The 13,482-nt window shown below is 49.7% G+C and overlaps 1 protein-coding gene across 1 annotated transcript in view; it reads right to left on the bottom strand.

Moving 5' to 3' along the window:
* Positions 1-12,276, bottom strand: part of HLCS (holocarboxylase synthetase) — a 186,073-nt gene extending 173,797 nt beyond the window's left edge. Inside the window, exons 1-4 of the mRNA XM_066598979.1 lie at positions 12,218-12,276; positions 8,795-9,147; positions 1,344-1,487; positions 803-965 (exon numbers count right to left, since the gene is read on the bottom strand). Coding sequence (XP_066455076.1) covers positions 803-965; positions 1,344-1,487; positions 8,795-9,019 — 532 coding nt within the window. The 5' untranslated portion in view covers positions 9,020-9,147; positions 12,218-12,276. The remainder of the gene's footprint in view (positions 1-802; positions 966-1,343; positions 1,488-8,794; positions 9,148-12,217) is intronic.
* Positions 12,277-13,482: the final 1,206 nt, after the last annotated feature.

Genomic DNA, 13,482 nt, shown 5'->3' with positions numbered 1-13,482 from the left:
TCTCTAACTAGGACCATTGGTTATAGTGAAGACCACCCCCAACACCAATGGGCACAGAGACATCCCGGACAATGTGGCATCACCTCCCCTGTGGTTATACTCTGGTACAGCTCCGTGTCTCCACCAACATGATGAGCGCCATGTCATACGGCACGCAGTGTGGGAGCAGAATGTCTGCAGACTTCATTAACCGCCCAAAGTGCGGATCTCAATCCCATCAAGCGGGACGGACTAGAACGCTGTATTCGTGCGCCCAACACACACATCATCCCCCATCACTATCTGAGGCTCCTCCAGGAATGGAGGCAAATCCCTGCACACATCCATGGGGATCTGGTGGGAAGCGGCTGCGGAGGGGGACTGCAGGCATGGAGGCCGAAGCCGGATGGAAAAATGTGATCATCATCCAGTTTCCTCCCCTTCTATGTGCGTCCTAGTACTTCTGCCGGCATGGTGTAGGTTACCTATAAGGGACTCAGCGCCGCTCTATAGGCATCTTACCACAGGACTGATGGCTTCCAGCAGTCTCCGCGGTCAGGGCTGCCGTTAATAGGAAGCTTCTCTGGAGCCGGCCCGGACTTACAGAGCAGTCACCTGACACAAATCTTGGGAGTTTCTGTAAGATTAGTAGACAGAGCAGCAGTGTGCCGAGACGGGAGCGTCATCTGATTAGTGCTGCCGTATACTGTGTACTGAGATACATGAAGGGGCGGCTGCATGTTACTGGGATCTGCTGAGACCAGCGAGGCACACGGCGCCTCCTGCCTCCCACATCATCATCTGCCCCGGACCACAAGCTTACAGGTAATTCTCTGAGGAAGGGAGCCATTGTCCATCTGCAGGCGGTCTTCCATGAAGGCTATGCCCAGCTCGCTGAACCGATCCACGCTTGCTTCTGCAAGTATTCTGGAAGAGTCTCCATGACACAAGGCCAGCGGTAAACAGTATTCGGAGAGCTTCTGAACCTGCGGGGCAGAAAAAGGGTTAAACAGAACCTATTTCAGCTTAGATGAAGATGTTACAGTCATACGTACCCCATGTCATCATATACTGGACGCTGACAGCCACAAACAATATATACCGGATACAGATGGCAGGGGACGTACACACAGTAAGGGAAGGTCATGTTGGTTACAGAAGGGCATTCCGTCTAAGCGCACCATAATGAACAACGACTACATGATCGTTAATGTAGTGGCCTTCGTTAGACACATTGTAGCAATACTAATTGGTTCCATATAATCCTGGGTCCCAATCTATAATCGGTCCCGCTCCTTATGTTTACACTGAGGTTGGGACTTACAGGTTTACACAACAGATCTGAGCAAGGAGGGGGACGTCACCTCTTTGGGGGAGCGGGAAGCAGCTGATAAGGATTCACCAGGTAATGAAGCGCTCTCCGCAATAAAGACAATCCTCCTGACTCGGAGATCACTATCAGCGGGGCGTCCCAGGAACCGGCTCCACTTGGTCAAATCTTCAAAGAGCTACAAAGAGAGACATCGGAAACGAGATGAAACAGAAGCTAAAGTCAATACCCTAAAGAGGACGAGCCCCCATCATACACACATATGAGCTGGGCCAACACTGCATGAGATATCACACGCACATGCGCTGCTAACCAAACCTCATGCCCCATCACTGCCGTCCAACCAGGAGGAGCCTGGAGCTTCAGGAAAATAATATGCATAATCCCAGTGCATTCTGGGAAGAGTGAAAAGTCACTGAATGGGCTGGGCCACTGGGCTTAGCGCGGTCTAGCTACTTAGATGACATCATCAGACCGCGTGCAAACTTTTACACTTCGTAACATCTTATAGGTTAAATATCATTACGAGAATTCTTGATGTCCACTTCTAATAGTCAACTGATTATGTGCACCATGGAGGGGCCATATGGTGAGCTGCAAAGTATGCCGACCAGAGGAACAGCCAAACGACACCGGCCAGGAAGGCAAGCTTGTGTCTACTGGAGGAAAAGGTGCGAAGTCTGCAGGAGAGAAGAGCTACATTGTAACTTATTAAGGTGAGGATTTCCTTGACAGAACAGATGTGACTTTAGAAAGTTGAAGGAGAAGAAATGTCCCGTGTACCTGCAGAAGCCGAGGAATGGAAGCATGTGATGTTAAATCTCCCGGGGCACGAGCCCTTCTGAACACACGCTGGATGAAAATGCAGAAGACGTCGTAAGGTCCTGGAAGGACCAGATCGCCATGGGACATCACGGAGGACGGGGGTGAGTGTTTTCACCTCCCCTCATGGATCCGATTAATGGGGGGAGGTGAAAGCTTAACTTTATTTTACTGTTTTTAACTTTTCCGTGATTTCCGTTATCCATTGGATAGCAGCGATCACAGGCCCAGGGACCAGTCCCCGCGGTCCCCAGTGACATCTGCTTCCTGGATACCTTCAGTAGCCGGGAGCGAGGAGATTTAAAACGTCCCACGACGATTCGGTCTTCTGTGCATGCGTCTCCATCTTTCCTTTGTGCAGAAGACAGCCGAAGGTCCTTTTTGGACCACCTCTAACTTTTTTCACTTTAATGACCGAGGGAAGCTTCCCACAGCCCCCCATGACAGCTCCAGGTAGTCTGCTATCTCCGGAAGCCGACAGCATGGAGCTGTCACATTGTCAGCCCACGGAGCTTTAATCCTCAGAGGATGCATGTTTTTACGTTCCTGACGATTAAAGCCCACTTAGCTAGGACGTAAAAAGGCACTGGGGTCGTCACTAAGGGGTTAAATTGACTCAGAAAGAGGAGAGGAAGAATCCAATGGCTGGATGTTCTTAAGGACAGAAATGTCCAAGAAGGTTGGGAAATATTGTGAAATGAGATCCTCAAAGCAAAATCGTTACCAATTCCTAAAAGAAGGAAGAATGGGAAGCATTTAAAGAGACCCGGATGGATGAACACAGAACTTGTACACATGTTAAAGAGGAAGAAACATATGTTTAATAAATGGGAATAGGGGGAATATCTAAAGAAGAATATAATGCGGGCTGCAGAAACTGTAGGGCAAGTGTCAGAAAAGCTAAAGCTGATAATGAATTGAGGCTTGTAAAAGAGGTCAGAAGCAATAAAAAAGGATTTGGGGGTCAAAAGCAAAAGAAAAGTCAAAGATGCTATTGGATGCTTACAGGATGAGAATGGTGAATTGGTTAAGAATGATGTTCAGAAGGCTGAACTTTTAAATTCCTATTTTGTATCTGTTTTCTCTCAGAAAGTAGATTTAACATCAACTGATCTTCCCTGTGCTACTGGGGAAATACAAGAATGCAGGCTATCTGTAAGCAGAGAGATGGTGAGGGAACACTTAGCTAACTTAATGAATTCAAGTCACAAGGTCCAGATGAATTACATCCCAGGATACTAAAGGAAGCAGCGGGGGTTATTGCTGAGCCACTCGCCATTATCTGTAAAAATTCCTGGAGAACAGGAGAAGTCCCAGAAGATTGGAAAAGGGCAAATGTTTTCCCCATCTTTAAAAAAGGGAAGAAGGTGGATCCAGGAAACTACAGCCCTGTGAGCCTGACTTCTATACCAGCAAAGATCTTTGGATGAATTATTAAACAGCATGTATGCAAGTACTTGGATAATCAACATTTTTATGAAATGATCTGGAGGAGGGAATTGAGAGGAAACTGGTCAAATTTGCCAGCAACACAAAGCTAGGAGGGATAGCTAACACTAGGGAAGAGAAAGAGGATTCAAAAAGATCTAGAAAAGCTTGCACAGTGGTCGGCGACTAACAGAATGGCATTTAACAAGGAGAAATACAAAGTCCTACATCTGGGCAAGAAAAATGATAAAAGCCCATTGAGAATGGGAGGAATTGGGCTAAGCAGCAGCACATGTGAGAAAGACTTGTGTATACAAATAGATCATAGACTGAACATGAGTCAACAATGTGATGCAGCACCCAAAAAGGCAAACACAATTCTGGGATGTATTAGGAGAAGCATAGAGTCTAGATCACGTGAGGTCATTATCCCCTCTACTCTTCCTTAGTCAGACCTCATCTGGAATACTGGGTCCAGTTCTGGCCACCCCACTTTAAAAAAGACAGACAGACAAATTGGAGCAAGTTCAGAGAAGAGTTACCAAGATGGTGAGCGGTCTGCAAATCATGTCCTATGAGGAACGGTTAAAGGGTCTGGGAATGTTTAGCAGAAGAGAAGGCTGAGAGGAGACTTCATAGCTGCCTACAAATATCTTAAGGGCTGTCACAGTGCAGAGGGATCAGCCCTATTCTCATCTGCACAAGGAAAGACTAGAAGCAATGGGATGAAACTGAAAGGGAGGAGACACAGATTAGATATTAGACAGTGAGGGGGATCAATGAGTGGAACAGGTTGTCACAGGAGGTGGGGAGCTCTCCTTCAATGGAAGTCTTCAGAGGCGGAGACATCTGTCTGGGATGATTTAGTGATCCTGCACTGAGCAGGGGGTCGGACCCGATGACCCTGGAGGCTACTATTCTATGATGTGTGGGCCTTGGTTTTGGAAGAAGAGCACAAAAGATCAGCTCTAGATTTTTACAGGTGGAACTTTATAACTGATAGATGAAGTTTACTTATTTAACTTTAATAACTGGAAACGGTCAGCAAGTTGCCCTCGCTGGATTTACTATTATTGCCGTGTACATCTACATGCTGTTTATATTACATGTTGCTTCTATGCTGAGATATGATTGGCTGAAAACAGAGGCCCAAAGCCTGAGGCTGCAGTCCGGAGACTTTGAGGACAAGATGTCTCCTGGTGTCCCCCGGATGCCGTGTTGTCATGAAGGTCCTGTGTGGCTCCAAGTCACTAATAACATCGGCATCACCACAAATGCACAGAACTGCCACTATAAAAGCCACAACGCAGATCTGGTGGAATCTGGTGCTGTAGACGCACGCGGGATTTAGGCCGCATCCACACGGGCGATGCAGTGATGCAGTGATGCGGCAGCGCTACAAATCTCATGTATGTGGAGCCCGTGCTTTCCTATGGGTTCGTCCACATGAGCGATGTATTGTAGCCTACTACATTGTGAGATTACAGAATCGCGGCACGCTCTACACAGCCGCCATTTGCGATGTTTTGCGGCCCACGTTTCCCTATGGAGCCTCCATGTTTATCGCATCACAGAGCACGAACTTGCAATTTTTGTTCGATGAAATTTTTTTTTTTTTTTTTGAACAGTCCTATTAACTTTCTTGCAAGAAAATCGCGGGCAGCAGCGACACGGTGATACTTTTTTTCTTGGGAAAAGTGTATCAGACGCTACAAGATCACGCGTACATAGCAGCGATAGCACTGCCACCCGTGTGGAAGCGGTCTCAGGCCTCCTTCACACGGGCGACAAAGTCGCATGATTTCCACACGTTGCAACAACGCTACAAATCGCACGCATGTGAAGCCCGCGCCTTCTTATGGGTTCCTTCCCATTTTCGATGTTCTGTAGCAATGTTTCGCGCTATGCACGCCACTCGTCACGGTTTGTAGCACGTTTCCTATGAAGCCTTCCTCTCTGTTGCCTCATGCAAAAACACGTTTTTCATGCGGTGCGATGCAAACGCTGACAGTAGGAAATCCTACTATCAAAGCCATAACCTAAGCCCGAGCTGCAGAAAGAAGAAATAAGTATGAACCCCCTTCGAAGCGCTGTCCGGCGCCGCTGCATCTCCTCCCAGGTCCCTGCCACTGTTATTCAGCTTTCCTGGTTGGGGGAAATCAAAAAACCCCTGCCTTCTGGAAGCACTGCCTCTGATTGGCTGAGCGCTGTGATGCTTATCCAGTCAGAGGCAGTGCTCAATGATCGGTTGTGATTGGTTTATCGAGCGCTGGCTCCGATTGGCTAAGCGCCACAACGTTCAGCTAATCAGAGGCAGCGCTTCCAGGAGGCGGGGATTTTTCATTTCCCAGCCAGAAGAGATGCTGAAGACCGGTGCCCGGGATCGGGAAGAAGATGCAGCAGAGCTGACAGCGCTTCTAGATGCTGCTTTGATTTGTTTTTGTTTTTACTGCAGATAGAGCTTATATTGTATCTTCTCCCCGGGTGCCGGCACAGTTTCTCTTAATCATATTCTGGCCGGGGGTTGAAAAATCCCCGCCTCCTGGAAGCGCTGCCGCTGATTGGCTAAGTGTCAGCCAATCACAGCCAGCGCTCGATAAACCAATCACAGCCATTCATCGAGTGTTGGCTGTGATTGGCTAAGTCCCAGCCTATCACAGCCAGTACTTCCAGGAGGTGTTTTTTTTTTGTTTTTTTTTTCAACCCCCAGCCAGAAGAGAAGACGACCAGTGCTGGCGACCCGGGGAAAATCTGCAGCGGAGCCACGGACAGCGTGTCTAGGTGATGTATACTTTTTTTTACTTCAGCTACAGCTTATTTTCAGGGTAGGGCTTATATTTCAACTACAAAGTCGTGATATCGCTGCGATTCTCTCGCGGCCATGCCATGTTGCCTGTGTGAATGAGGCCTAACATTAAAAAGCCCCATTAACCTTCTCGCTTTAAAAAAAAAAAAACCCGCAGGCAGCAGAGACATGATGCTACGTTTTTTCCCCAAGAAAAAAAGCATCACTGACGCTACAAAATTGCGGGTCCATAGCAGTGATATCGCTGCCGCCCGTGTAGAAGCGGCCGGAGAACCCATTGGAAACCACGGGCTCCACATTTTAGCGATGATCTTGTAGCGATAAGGTTAATGTCAAAATCGCATCGCACAGCATGAAAATTGCAAGTTTGTGTAATGCGCTAAACAAGAAGGCTCCACGGGGCAACATGGGCTACAAAACATAGCAAATCGTGGCTGAACCGCCTCGCTCACAGGTGATACGGCATCGCCGTGAGAAAATTGAAGCGATATCGCATCGCTGGTCCGTGCAATGTCGCTGTAGTTTCTCGCGGTGATACCGCAATTTTATAGTGCTACAATATAAGTCCTACCACAAAATAAGCCCTAGCTGCAGAAAAAAATAAAATACATCACCTTAGAAGCGCTGTCCGGCTCCGCTGCAGCTTCTTCCAAGGTCCGTCACTGTTCATTTCTTCTGGCCGGGGATTGAAAAATCCTCACCACCTGAAAGCGCTGGCTGTGATTGGCTGACACTTAGTCAAACACAGCCAGCGCTTGATGAAGGGCTGTGATTGGTTCATCAAGCGCTGGCTGTGATTGGCTAAGCGTCAGCCAATGAGAGGCAGCACTTCCAGGAGGCGGGGATTTTTCAACCCCCAGCCAGAAGAGATGAAGAAGAACAGTCCCGGGGAAGAAGATGCAGCGGAGCCGGACAGCGCTACTAAAATGATGTATCTTTTTTTTATTTTTCCCTGCAGCTAGGACTTAGGTTATGGCTTGGACAGTAGGACTTCCTAATATCAAAGTAGCATCGCACGAAAATCACATTTTTGTGCAATGCAAAGCAACAGAGAGGAAGGCTCCACAGGCTCCAAGGCTACATGAGGGCTTCTTTATGGGATGAATTATTATTTTCCAATGATACTATTTAACCCCTTAACGCTATAGCTGACTGCAGCATTTAAATCCCACGGCAGATTTTCTGGGGTCCAGTAAGGCCCCCGCGATGAGGTCGCAGGGAGCTGTGCGGGTGTCATGGCAGCTGGCAGGTTTTCTGAACGGCCCGAGGGCTGTCCTAGTAGGGGTGGCTTGATAGACTGCCTGTCCGATCGCAGTATGATGTAATGCTATGGCATTACATCATACTGCAGGAGCCATCAAAGCATTGCATGTTGTGGTCCCCCCGGGGGGCTAAAAAGAAAAAAAAAAAAAGAACAATTATGCTTTATTAAATATTTTTATAAAGTAATAAAAGTTTTTTTTTTGTTTTTTTTTTTTTAAAAGAACAACCTTTTGCCATATTTATATTAAGTCATGTCAGACCTCTCTTCTGCATAGTGTTAGGAACATGTGGCGGACCTCACACGACATGGGAGCTCTACAGGAAACCATCTGGATTGGAAAGGGTTAAAGAAGTTTTACCATTAAAGGCATCCTATCCCATATCCACAGGATAGGAAGTAAATATCTGATCACTGGGGGGTCTGAGCGTTGGGACCCTGCTGGGACCCTCAGTGATGCTAAGAATGGCGCACTGCAATGGCTCCATGTGATGGAACGTGTGTGAGGTTGACTGCCGCTCCATTCACTTCTGTGGGACTGAGGGAGAATGCCGAGTGCACTGCGTTCCCTTTGTCCCACAGACGTGAATGGAGCGGTGGTCAGACAGGCGCTCCGCGGCTCCATCCACATGGGCTCTTGGGGTGTGCTAAGCTTGGGATCGCTGGGCAGCAATCAGACATTTATCCGCTCTCCTCTGGATGGGAGATAAGGGTTATTGGTGGGAAAACCCCTTTAAGCACAACTAAATTATTTAGATAGTTCTCAACGTTTTACTCAGACAGCAAGCAGAGGTCTTGGAAAAAAGGGGGGAATTTAAACAAAAAATATTAAAGTATAAAACATTTCATTATACAAGGATGAAACTTTATTCACATAAAACCGGACAACTTCTTTACACTCCAGACATGCAGGAAGGGCAGATCAGCGGGGTTAGAGCTACATAGGAGGGGCTTTAAAGGGATAGTCCCATCATAAACATTTCTGGGGTATCCTGAGCTGGACCGGTCCTTCAACCCCCATTTGCCAATTCTGGTCGCCCGCTCTCCCCAAAGAAGTTACAGAAAGACAAAACAAGTCATGGGAGCCATATACTTCCGATAGGCTGAGGACCCTCACCCACCCCTTTATGATAAGAAGATCCCTTTAATTCATAGAGGTCTGAAGTACCTGGGAATTGTCAATGAAGAAGGCTTTGTTGCCCACCCTCAGGCAGAGCTCTTGCTCCCCCGGCCCCTGGCGGCCGCTACAGATCTGTCTCCCCTGTTCCTGATTGCTGGTGCAAAACGTGAGCGAGCCGGTCCGATGGAACTGGCGCACGGCGCTGCGGATCAGTAAAGCGTAGCAGGACCGGAAGCGCAGCCACAAATACACATAGCAGAGGGTTATGAGCATGACGTTCGGTGACTTGAAGGATGGCGGCGGGGGCGCATGCAGCCCTTACGTCACAGATGCCACATCGGGGTGAAGTGTCGGGGCTCCTGGAGATGAACCCCCTGTACGCCCAGAATGAGGCTCCGCCTCTGCAGAAAAAGAGGAAATAAAGCAATAAGTAACAAATGCAAAAAAAAGATCAGAAGTCCAAATCAAGCGGCGCTGCAACGACCTAACCCAGGGTCATCGCCGCAAAACACCACTGATCCCCAGGAGTCGGAGGGCGCAGTCATACGGATGCAAGCCTGGTGCACGAGAAGCGATTCGCTGCGCGGTTCTCGTGTTTGTGTTGCCGATGGGAGTTTTCTTCCGTCCGTGTGAGCAAAAAATACCAGAATGCCCGATCCGTCACCTCTTGTTTCACTGTCTCCTAGCAACATGCATAAAAACATCTGTGCTCGCGGCACACGCACGCGCCATCCGTGTTGGCGGCAGTTGTTTGATGCCCCCATAGACTTACACGGCTAATTTTGGTGAATGCAGACAGAACTCGCTGCGGTTTGTTTTCTGCACTCCGGTCCACATAAAACACATATGTGAATGCGCCAATTTACTTTAATGGTCATGGGATGTCCATATTTTTTCAGAACGGACCAAAGACCCCCGCTTGTGCTGGAAGGGGTTTTTCCCATTCAAGACTTTTATGCCCAATCGGCAGGATCAGAGATAAATGTCCAATCATTGGGACCCCCACACGACAGGAGACCGCCGCTCCATTCACTGCAGTTCGCTGACTAAAGGCTGCCGACGGTGTGGATTTTGCTGCACAATTTTACGCAGTGCAAAATCAGCAACACTTCTGCTACGTGTGACCGGACCCCAACCGCAAGACCTCCCCCGGACCCCCAGCCGCAAGACCTCCCCCGGACCCCCAGCCGCAAGACCTCCACCGGGACCCCCAACCGCAAGACCTCCACCGGTACCCCCAACCGCAAGACCTCCACCGGTACCCCCAACCGCAAGACCTCCACCGGTACCCCCAACCGCAAGACCTCCACCGGTACCCCCAACCGCAAGACCTCCACCGGTACCCCCAACCGCAAGACCTCCACCGGTACCCCCAACCGCAAGACCTCCACCGGTACCCCCAACCGCAAGACCTCCACCGGTACCCCCAACCGCAAGACCTCCACCGGTACCCCCAACCGCAAGACCTCCACCGGACCCCAACCGCAAGACCTCCACCGGACCCCAACCGTAAGACCTCCTTGCTGCACCGCAGCCTATCACAGCGCAGCGTGAAATAGAAGCTGCGCCATGATTGGTTGCTACGGCAGCTGGACGTCTGTTAGTAAATGAGGCGTGGTATATATGGTCCTGGAATAGCTGGGCGAGAAGCAGAGCGCGGCACCGGCGCAGCCGTGTGCTAGCGGGGTGCGTGCAACCATCTCCTTCCATGTGCAGCACACACTGCGTCATACTGAGGACGACATACATGCGTGAAAATACTCCTAACGCGTCCTACTCGCGTCTGGGTCACGGACGCACCACCGGACGGGACCGTCGCACTTGTTAATCAGGGGTTAATACAGTTTACCCAAAAACTCGTAAAGCGGCGAATACTGGCCCGCACGTTCTGTAGCAGCGGGGCCTTCAGCGCTTCCTTTAGTCCTTCTCCATCAGAGCCGGTTGGGGCTCCTGTGAACTTACGACGGGCAGTAAGACCAGCGGGATCGGCGGCTCGTGTCCACGATAATCACCGGAGGAAGCTGCGTGACGACACCGTGGGGCTCGATCACGATGATCATCGCTATATGGACACGAGAGACGCAGATCCCGGCAGGCTTATTGCCGACCTTAACTCTAGGAGTCCCTAACAATGGCTGTGTGCGCCGGTGTGCCGCATCCGTGTGCATCTGCGGGCGGTGCGCGCAGATGGGACGCGTCCGTGTGTATCCGCGGGCTGTGCCGCATCCGTGTGCATCCGCGGGCTGTGCCGCGTCCGTGTGTATCCGCGGGCTCTGCGCGTCCATGTGTCTCAGCTGGCTGTATGCGCTGATGGGCCGCGTCCGTGTGTATCCGCGGGCTGTGCGCGCCGATGGGCCGCGTCCGTGTGTATCCGCAGGCTGTGCGTGTCCGTGTGCATTCGCTGGCTGTGCGCATCAACAGGCCGCACCCGTGTGCATCCGCGGGCTGTACCCCCACTAACGCCCAATGTCCACCGGCGGATGCTTGTTGCGAAATCCAGAGGGGGCGTCCCGCAGCGATAACCCTCCACGCTGGGAAAAGCGATCCTGCACGCCCCGAGCGTAGGACTACTGTGGCCTCCACTGGCGTACAAAGATAAATAAAGATGGCGGCACGCGCCATTCACTGCGGCTCCCACTGAAGTCGATAGAACCAGTCCAGTGCGCGGGCCGGCTGCGGTCCAGATTACGGAGCGGCCGCGGACTCCGCAGGAGGCTGAGAAGAAAAACTGTAACGTGCGAAAACAGAACAGGCAGCGCTCCGAAATCACCGTGTTTTGCGCACGTCTGCGAGGCCTCATTGGAATTAATGGCGGTGCAGAACGCTGCAATAATCGCGGTAAGAAGCGTCATGTGGGCGGCAGCGGCCGGAGGGCGCCGTCACACTGCGAGAAAATGGCGTGATGCGAGAGCGAATGAACAGAATCATGAAACTAAAGAGAAAAAAGAGGAGGGAGGGCTGGCGGTGCGGACGCCAGCGGTGGGGCGCTGCAGGGGCACGATGCCAGGGGTGCTTGTGGGGATCGTCGGCACGCAGCATCCTGACTGTACGCGCCATAGTAGGGCACGCTGCACGCATTGTGTGCGGTGCGTATGTGAGAGCGGTACGGCGGGTTACATGTAGTGCCCGCTAGCCCCTCCCCCTCTACACCCAGCTTTCCCAGCACCCTGAACGTGCTGCAGGTCGTTCCTCCACACCATGCGGGCAGCCATCTCAGCTGTCACCCAACTTTCCCAGACGCAGGGAACAACAACACTCTGAGGCGGCTGACGGCGGCCTCCGTCCTGCGAGGGGCGCTAGTAGTCATTAATAACAGGCGTATAGATGTGCATTATAATATTGGATTAACCCTTGCTATGCAGCATAAAGGAGGGTTCATTTGAGTACAACTACGCCAAGCAGCAGTAAGTCCTCCTGGCACTGCGCAGAGGAGTAACCGAGGGCAGCAGAGCAGCACAACATACAACTCACATGTACTTCTATGGAGCCTGGACACTGCAACCAAACGTGAACCCACCTCACTACCCTGCTGTGCTGTCACTGCCATGACAACAGCCAACCAGCGCTCAGGAATCTTATAAGGCTCGCGGGCTTTTTGGTACGTGACAGCTGATTGGTACATTCTTTCCAAGGGGGAATATTCTGTCTCCTGATTGGCTGACTTTGCCAAGCCCACGCAAGTGAACCCGGAAGTATGCTATAGGGTGAGGAAGAAGCCGGTCATATTACCTTTTTCCACAGCACTGCTGCCCTAGTCAGCAATTCCAGCAATCTGATTGGTTGTTTGGGTTGGCTGATTCACGAAACAACCAATCAGGTTCCTGGAATTGCTGAATAGGGCAGAAGTTTTGTGGAAAAAGTTAATATGCAGCCGGCAGTGAGGTGGGAATTGAAGAGTAAAGCTTTATTAACAGCATCACTAATAAACAAAGTTAGCAGTGACGTCTTCGGCTGCTGCAGGATTCTGGAACTTGCAGTTCAATCTCATTTTTACATATTTGCCTTTTTGCATCTTTATGGACTTTTGGTTCCTCAGTTGAGTGTGACTCTGTGGGACCGCACGATGCGTACATGGACCGGATGCCTCTCTTTCTCCCCAAATTTTTGTAAGGATTCATTTAACCCCTTAGTGACGGAGCTTTTTTGCTTTTTTCCATTTTTGTTTTTTCCTACTCCCTTTTAAAAAATCGTAGCTCCTTTATTTATCCATCGCCGTCGCTGTATGAGGGCTTGTTTTTTGCGGGACAAGTTGTATTTTTCAATGGCACTATTTATTGTACCATATAATGTACTGAAAAACTTTTAAAAATCTCTAAGCGGAGAGAAATGGGAAATAAAACGACATTCCACCATCTTTCGGTGCGTCCTGTTTCTACGGCGCACAAACTGCAACAAAAACGACGTGATATTTTTATTCTATGGGTCAGTACGATTACTACGATACCAAACTTATATATTTTTTTTTTTGCTGTAGTACTTGTATTTTTTTTTTTTTTAAGATATTTAATTTTTTTCAATTATTTTCTGCGGTCATTTTGTGCGCGCGATAACTTTTTTATTTTTTCGTCGACGTAGTTGAGCAAGGGCTCATTTTTTGCGGGATGTCCTGTAGTTTCCGATAGTATCAATTTGGAATACATACGACTTTTTGATCGCTTTTTATTGCATTTTTTCTGCAAGACAGGGTAACTAAAAAAGTGTATTTCTGGCGTTCTTTTTTTTTTTTTTCGGACGAC

Source organism: Eleutherodactylus coqui, chromosome 4, assembly GCF_035609145.1.
Source record: "Eleutherodactylus coqui strain aEleCoq1 chromosome 4, aEleCoq1.hap1, whole genome shotgun sequence".
NCBI classification, from domain to species: domain Eukaryota; kingdom Metazoa; phylum Chordata; class Amphibia; order Anura; family Eleutherodactylidae; genus Eleutherodactylus; species Eleutherodactylus coqui.
The sequence above is the reverse complement of the archived record's forward strand: the minus strand, read 5'-3'. Positions and strand labels throughout refer to the sequence as shown.